This window comes from Benincasa hispida, chromosome 2 (genome assembly GCF_027475165.1).
Source record: "Benincasa hispida cultivar pf3 chromosome 2, pf3_genome.v1.1, whole genome shotgun sequence".
NCBI classification, from domain to species: domain Eukaryota; kingdom Viridiplantae; phylum Streptophyta; class Magnoliopsida; order Cucurbitales; family Cucurbitaceae; genus Benincasa; species Benincasa hispida.
In genome coordinates, this window is record NC_143479.1 from 45,758,193 (window position 1) to 45,766,891 (window position 8,699).

At 31.6% G+C, this 8,699-nt stretch overlaps 1 protein-coding gene across 1 annotated transcript; it reads right to left on the reverse strand.

Moving 5' to 3' along the window:
• Nucleotides 1–227: 227 nt before the first annotated feature.
• LOC120071408 (fasciclin-like arabinogalactan protein 17) lies at nt 228–5,187 on the reverse strand. Its single transcript, XM_039023680.2, has 3 exons — nt 3,713–5,187; nt 1,293–1,398; nt 228–621 (listed from the first exon to the last, which is right to left on the reverse strand). Exons 1-2 carry the CDS (start codon nt 5,037–5,039, stop codon nt 1,325–1,327), a joined length of 1,401 nt encoding a protein of 466 aa, XP_038879608.1. The 5' UTR covers nt 5,040–5,187; the 3' UTR covers nt 228–621; nt 1,293–1,324.
• Between the last annotated feature and the right edge of the window lie 3,512 nt (nt 5,188–8,699).

Below are 8,699 nucleotides of genomic sequence, written 5' to 3' on the forward strand. Positions count from 1 at the left end.
AGTTTAAAGTACAAACGCCAAAAGAAATAGAAATTACAATGATGAAAGTAATATAAGTTTAAAAATTCAATACTAATCTCAAGATATTTAAAAAAAAAAAAAGATGAAAAATCAAAAGTAAGACATATGAAGTAATAAAACTTAAATGAATAAATAATAAAAAGTCAAGAAGTGTACTCAAAGCAAAGATTCATGTCATGATAATAAAAAATTAGGAAAATTGGTAATAGAAGAGGGAAAATACTAATTTATTGTATTGCACAAATTTCTGCTTTGAATTTATTATTAAGTGGGGGAATAATACAGAACAAGACACTCCACCCCCATCTATGTTGCCATTTCAACCACTTTACTCATCACCATAACATCTAAATTTTTTAAAAAAAAGAAAAATGTAAGAAAAAAAATACAGTTATGTACTAAACAGTATGGTTGAGGATTGAAATTCACAGTGAATTTTCCTTTTTTTTTCTTTTTTTTTTTTTTTTACTCACAAACTCACATAAAAAAAAAAAAAAAAAAAAAAAAAAAAAAAAAAAAGAGGAGAAAAAGGGGGATGAAGGGCATCCCAAGTCCACCCATTAAAGGAGGTCTACATCTTCATGTAAAACATTTCTGCATCTGAATCAACAAACATGAATATCTATATTAATCAAATTGCATTGCAACTCAAGAAATTGACAAAAATAAACAAACAACAACACAAATGGTTTTAGGTTCTTTTTAAAATTAAAAATAAAAAAATAAATAAAAAAATTAACTTCTTGATTGGTCGGAGATATATGCCTAAACTAATTGACCTATACTGAAATTGGTTGTGTTTTTTATTGATATATTGGAATTTCTCATTTTTAAAACATAAAATTTTCTCTATTCTTTAGTAAGTAATCTTATCTTATCTTGCTCATCCTTTATTAACATATCTTTATCTTGTCCTACTTTGATTTTGTATTTTAACATTTAGTTCGAGTTTTGAAATTGGTTTTGGAGGTAGATTACATGATCAAAGAGGAAAGTATGATTATTAGAAATAAGAGTAAGAACTATGATCATTATTAAACAGACCAAAACAAGGAATTTCAGAAAGAGTATTTCATCCCACGTGTTAAGTATCTACATTGAAAAAATCAAAAGACCTCGCAATATTTATAAGTCATAACGAATTGGTTTTGAAATGGAACTATATATTATCTAATACTACGAACAAATTAATCCAAGCAATCATACATTTGCAGAAAAATTATAAGATGGGCAGCAAGAAATGAGTTTTAAAAAAGAAGAATAAAAAAAACCTGTCTGTTTGAGAATTGTGGGCGAAAACTGTTCATTGGCAAGTTGTGAAATGAGAATCTTGTCCAAAGGCTCCTAGCATCCGACATGCCACTTCAAGTAATTTCCCTGCCATTGGAATAACACAAACAAAACAACACCAATTTTAAATCCCATTTACAACCTCTCAAATTTTACACTCATAAAATGTATTTCAATCTACTTTTCTTTTGATAATCATATGATTTTTTGTTTTTGAAAATAACACATATAAACACTATTTACATATCTATGAGTTTCTTTAGTTGTTACTTTTGAGAAATTTTTTTCAAAATTAAACCAAATTTTAGGGCTAAAGGAATTATGAAATATGAAAACTATTACTAAAGGAAAAACTAGAACCAAAGGGTATGTTTAGGGCAAAGACTATCCTAAGACTAATAATCATCTCTTGCTACAGTAAATACTATTTAATGTTCCTCAATTAACTACAGTCGTGTCAAAACCTTTATTTGCTATAGTATTTACTATTTGCTACAATTTTTACTATTTTACATTTATCATTTTTTCCCTTGTTACAATGTTTACTATTTCCTTCTCAAACGAAAATAGTTTACATCTCAAATACATACTATTATAACCCAAACTAAAATAATCTCCATCCTAAACACAAACTATTATAGCCCAACTATAATAATTTAGGACTATAATAACAACTTATTACCCAAATGCCTCCGAAATGTCTACTAACAAAGTCTTAATGGCCAAGTATTTTGTTTTGTCTACAAACATGGCATAAGAAACAGATGTATGCCAATGCCAAGTCAAGTTTATGCTAAATGATTTAAACAAAATTAATCACAATGAGTAGAATGAAATTTTATATAAAATTCAATGAATGTTTCTGTGGTCAGAATAAATGAGAATAATTAAATCTAAAACTTGTGAAGAGGCCAACAATATTTTAGGTAAAGAAGAATAATATGTAAAGGGGGCAACTTAATGGGCAAATGACAGGAGCTTTTTCTCTCTACCAGCTGTTGTTTTAAATGTTTTTCTCTTCAAAGGGTCCCATCCCTTAAAATTCCATAAGATATTCTGAGTTCACCAACCCAATTAATTATTTTTGTTGTCCTCTCATACTTCTCTTTTTTCCTATTCATTTTTTTACCTTTTATTAACAAAACAAATTGAGATAGTCAAAAAAAAAAAAAAAAAAAACTATTTAATTATTTTTCTACTCATTTGGTGATTTTGATAACTCAACAGCCACTCCATTGATAATTCTAATCATGTCCAATCCAATTTACATAAAGACAAACAAAACCCACATGCATAATTATCACAACAATCCAAAGATTAATACAAAATAGAATGTGATCTTAGTGAAAAAAAAATTTGTTGACAATGTCTTACTAAGTCAAGCTACTGAAAAATAAAAAAATAAAAAAAAATGAAACCCTAAGGAAGATTTTACTTGGAATTTTTGTTTTCATCAGATTATTATACAGAGAGATTCCAAGCAACCCCATTGAAGAAACTCACTCTCTTTCTTCAAAAGTAAACTTCAACCACAAAATTTGTTTCATAAAAGGCCCATCTCAACGCATCAAACTTTGCTACCAAATCCCCACATCCCAAGCAATTCCAATGAGTGAATTTCACTATACACCACAAAATTTCACTGTGTACCTATATAATTTCTTTTTAGGTTAAATTATAAGTTTAGTCTCGAGATTTCTATCTTTTATCTCTGAACTTTCAAAATTATAAATTTAGTCTTATGAATTTTTTTAATTCATTGATCTATCAGATAAAAAATTGAAATAATACGGTTCTATTGATATAGAATTTCAATTATATCGAATAGATCAATTGATAGATTGCTTTGAATCTGGTATATGACGCTTCAAACGACGAAGTACAAGGGTCTTGCTACACTATATAAACTCTCTAAGCCTAGAGGTGTGTCAATTTTGTAGTCTGTTCTCCCTAATAAAATGGTTCTTCCACCGTCCCGTAGACATAGCTAACACACTGTTAGTAAACTATTTAAACCTTCGGGTCGTTCTCTTTTGCTTTACGTTTTCTATTTATTTTTTATCGTTGATTCTTAACATCAATTATTATTAATTTTTTCAAATTTGTTCGGACCTATTAGATACCAAAATTGAAAGTTTAAGTACTTCAACGCAAAATTAAAAGTTCAAGAAGCTATAAGATATTAGTTCAATGACTAAATTGACACAATCCCAAAGTTTAATGACCCGAACTTGTAATTTAACATTTTTCTTAAATCCCCAATCAATCCGGCCTCCGGAATTAGACAACTAGAGCTAAGAACCGCCGTGAAACCCTAAACTAACAAAGATAACAGAGCAATAGATTCATGGAAAAAAATGTACTGCAAGCTAAAAGCAGCTGAAATTTAGCTTTCACATACCTCTTCTTGGCTTGGCCACTACCTTCACGTGTTGAACTGTTTTTGCCGACACTTTCGCCTCCGTCTCCTCCGGCGGAAGTAGAACTCCGTCGATCCCCTGCACTGAGATACGGCCGTCGGTGTAAATGTCAGGGTCGAACAAGTACGCCGAGCTATCTCCCTGCCCAAACTTCACCGAACCGTCGGCCTCTTGCGCCACCACTTTATGCGGCAGTCTCAATGTATCGTATCGGATTTTTCCAAATCGGCGAACCGCATTGTACATACTCTCCTCCGTTTGATACTCTGGAATCAAATGGTAGTACATGATTTGCTCCGGCGCCCCTGGCTCGCTCAGTTGGTCCGTCGTCAGTTTCGCCATCGCCTCATCGTTCGGCGCTAAAACGGTTAATACATAGCCTTCTGAAACTAACCTTCCCATTTCCGTGGCTAAGGACGTTAGATTCACTAATATGTCCGCCATTTCGTTGTAACCGCCGTAGTGTAAAAGAGTGTGAATGAAATCTTTCACTTGCCGTTCCCCGTTGAAGTGGTGGTGTGGTCCACCTGGTCCCGGCGCGGGAGCCGGAGCTAGCGATGGTCCTGGAGCCAATGCGTCGTATATTGGAAGAGCCGGGGGAGAGCCAGGTTCGGCCGGTGGAGCCGGCTTCTTCAGACGGTGAGTCCTCGGATCAACTTCTGGTGCTCCTTCCGGTTTCACGGCGGTTATAGCCTGGAGATTCCGTCGGCGGTTGAAGTCGTCTTGTACGGACTGAGGAATGAGGAGTCGTTCGATTCCGTGGATGACGCCGTCAGGCCGAGTAATGGCGTCTGGTTGAATGACCTTAGCGAGATCGACGGTTCGTTCGCCGGTGCGGTGGTGAGTCAATCGGAGGATGTGATTGGAGAGTGTTTGGTGGCGAGTCGACTCAGAATGCCTTGGCCACTCGCTCGATCCAATACGAGTCGGAATGACGTGAAACGTCAATAGCGTCTGAAGTGACTTCAAATTCCTTGGCTCGAGAAGAAACCGCTTGAACTCGGGGTCGAGATCGCGCTCCAGAGCTTCGTTTCGCGGTGCGAAAATGGTGAGATTATGATTTCCAACAGCATCTTCGAGAATCTGCAATAACAGAGCCTTCTCAATCAGCTCTGCAAGCTCGGTGTAATGCGAGTCCAGTAGAGCGACGAGGACCGAGTTGGAGTTAATCTGGCCGGAGGAATTAGCGGAAGGAGACGACGGGCGAGGCTTTGAATATTCTGGCGAGGCAGATGAAATTCCAAAGGAAAGAAGAAGAGAAGCGAATATGATGGAGAGCTTTACGGCGGCGGTGACAGTAGAAACCATGGCGGGCGGTGGCCGGAGAATGCGGCGGATTCCGACGAAGAAAAGACGAAAAAGCTTCCTTCTAGAGGGAGAAGGTAAAGCCACTGTGATAGTTTGTGAGAGCAATTCTTTTATGCGGTTTTTTTTTCCCTATGTTATTTATTTATTTGTTTATTTTTTAGAGCTTGTTTTATAAATTATAATTTTAATGCTTATTTTTATAATACTAAAATATATATTCCGTATTAATTAAAAGTACAACATATGTTTTCTTTTTTTGTTACATATTGAACGTGAAATGATAGCATAATTACGAAATTACCTTACATACTTAAATTTATATTAAATGAGAAAAGAGGTGGAAAGTCATTGGGTCTTTCTCGACAATCAATTACAACCAACAAATGGTTACATCTACCTAATTTTGTTAAATTATCAATCTGGTCATATTGATTAACTTAAACTTCAAAGGTTTTCTCATTAAAAAAAAAAAAAAAAAATCTAAGGTTTTTATAAAAATAAAAATTTCAAAAGTCATTTCTAAAAAAACTTTCTCACCTTCTCTTTTTTTACAATACGTTTGACGATTGGACCTCTAATCTCGAGATCGATAATACAAAATTATGTCAAATGAATTTTGCTCATTTTGGCTTCTCTAAATTAATTTTAAAAGCTCATTGTTAAGCAAAAGGTAAATATCATTTTTAGGATTAGCAAAATTTCTCACAGGGTTGGGTTCTTGGAAGGCCCCGATCACGAGAATCTCCTGTCTGACTGGGGATGGGATCAAATTGGGGACCTCTTTAGATTAGGTTTTTAATATAATTCTTCGTCCCCGGCCTAGCTCCAATTAGATTTTTAATATATTCTTCTATGTATATTAGGTATTCTAACTATTTATATTTAGTAGTTTTTCATTTAGCCTAATCTAAACCCAATTAAAGTGTCCAAGCCCAAATCAATCAAAATTTAAAAAGGTCCCCATGGAGAAACAAAAAAGGAAAACGAGGAATGGATCCCCATAGAGACCCATTTCCTGACGAGGAATCTCAGCCCCCATCCTCACCTTCAAATGGCAGGATGGGGTAAATTCCTCCATCGGGGATGGGAACGGGAACCCTCCCTGCCTTGCCCTGACCTGACCCCGTTGTCAATCCTATTCATTTTATACTTTTTTTCATAAATATATGAATCTACACACTCGTTCATATTCAGTTCGAAACATATTGTATGAGACTTATAATTTATGTGTTTACGATTTCTTTTTATTTTATTATTTTTTGTAAAAAAATGGTATTATTAATATAACTTAAAATATTATTTTTATTACTATACTTTGAATTTTGTTACATTGTTATCTTTATATTAAATCAACAATTAAAGAATACGAAAAAAATCATAAGGAGCATCAACACATATATACGTGGTTCATTAACAGTATGTTAGCTACGTCCACGGACAGAGGAAGAACAACATTATTTAAGAGAATATTTTCATAGTACAAAATGGTGTCACGGTTAGAGAATTTATATAGTGTAATTCTCTAAACCTTAGGTCATAATCGTAAATAACCATAAATAATAATATTTTGAATATGAATTCTGAATAGATTTACAAGACAATCGTATTCAGTTGTTCGAAATGCTAGATAATAAATTCAAGATATTCCAATATTTCAAATATTTAATTTTAAAGTTAGTTTATGCAATTAGTCCAAAATGAATCAACATGTTAAGAAAGTACAAATAAACAATTAAAAATATAGAATAAAAAAATACAATGAAACACAAAATATAGCAAGGAAAATGGTATTTGAACAATTTGTTAATTAATTTTGGCGGGGAAAACGAAAAACACAAAAATAGTTTGTGTGTCGGAAAACGTGGTGGAGGAATAAACGGGTTGAGTGGCCAAAGGAAATGTCGGCAATGGGCAAATAGATTCAGTACACGTGGCGATTTTTGATTGGCTATGAGAAATGGTAAAGAATAGAACTGAGAGTAGGTGATTGTTGAAGCTTCCGACAGCTCACAGTGGGGGCACTCTTCTTTCCCCATTTGACCATAGTTTTGCTTTTGTTTTAATTGCAGTTCAAATAAAAATATCTTTCAATATCTTCCATTACTTTATATATATATATATTTATATATAGGGTAAAAAAATAAAAATAATGACCAAATATTAAAAATGGGTAACTATTAAATATTTTAGGGGACTGTAAAATTCACACCTAAGGTATAGTCGTAATTACAATTATACCCTTAAACTTTTAATTATAGAAATTGAACTATATAATTTATAAAAGTGTTAAAATTGGACATTCGAGTTTATATAATTGTAAACATTGTAATAATCGTATAAGTTTGGATTTCGAATTTTATCATTTAGGGTCTAATTTTTACAACTATTATAAGTTTGAGGGTCAAATTTTTACACTTCTATAAGTTTGGAGGCTCGACTTTTAAAATTAAAAGTTTAAGGGTGTAATTGCAACTACCACGATGCTTCAGGAATAGTTTTTGTAATATGCCCATAATTTTGTCTCTATATAAAGAGTTTACTTGATATTATACCGTAAAAATTTTAATAAAAGAAGATGAAGTAACAAATTGTTACCCATGAGAATATATTATAAATAAGGTTAAACTACCATTTGGATTGTTGTATTTTGAGAGTTATTCAATTTAAGTCTCTTTACTTTCTAATGTTTAGTTTTAGTCTAAGTACTCTAAATAAATTTCAAATTAGTACATCGAAAATAATTTTTATTGAAATTGGTTAAGCAATAATAATAATTTTCATTCAAAAAAATACATTATGTGAATATATAACAAAAAAAATATATATAATGAAAATGCTTATAGATAAGAATAAAAAAAAATTGACAATAAACTCATAGTAAAGACCAAATTTAAGGTATATTGAAAATATAATGACTAAAATTAGATAAATCTCAATATATAACGACTAAAATAGTATTTTAATGTATAAATAATAAGCATTTTGGCTACTTAAAAAGTATAAAATACTTATTAATTAATTTAATCAAGTCTTTTAATCTTTTTGCTTTTATAACTTTCTTAAAATATCTCTTGGACATTTTTCATAATATTGAGACTTTTAAACCTTGTTATGTTATAAAGGTAAGATATTTATTTATTAGTTAGAATCATTTTTAACAAATTTAGAAAATATATTAATTTTTAACCTTGAACTCAACAAAATGCATCAACTTTCATCTTAAACTTTTCAATTTTACCAAATTCTACCTTAAAATTTGAAAAATGTTGTAATCTTAATTTAAACTTGAATTAAGCGTTTGCAAACTTTTTAATAAAATTTGATTTGTACAATTGTCAATGGAATTGATCTATATTATTTTAGATATATCATAAAAAAAATATTTATGTAATCAAACCTATATTTGATTGAAGAAGAAAGTAACAGAAACAACTAACTATTTAAACCATGCTTAAATCAATATAATCGGAACATTTTTGCTTTTAACTAATCATTTAGATAACATTGACTATTAAATTGTTCAATAACTCAGTTGACATACGAGTGTACTAGAAATCACGAATTTTATGATTTGAATCTCCTATCCCAATTATACTTTAAAAAAATAATGTTAGGTTAATTTTTTTTAATCATGTTAAAGAAATTAGGACAAAAAGAAAA

Excerpts from the sequence above, each read along its gene's own strand:
- LOC120071408 (XM_039023680.2), bottom strand. The coding sequence starts at position 5,039 with ATGGTTTCTACTGTCACCGCCGCCGTAAAGCTCTCCATCATATTCGCT. Across the intron at positions 1,399-3,712 it reads AGTGGCCAAGCCAAGAAGAG|GGAAATTACTTGAAGTGGCA; the intron begins GTATGTGAAAGC and ends TTCCAATGGCAG.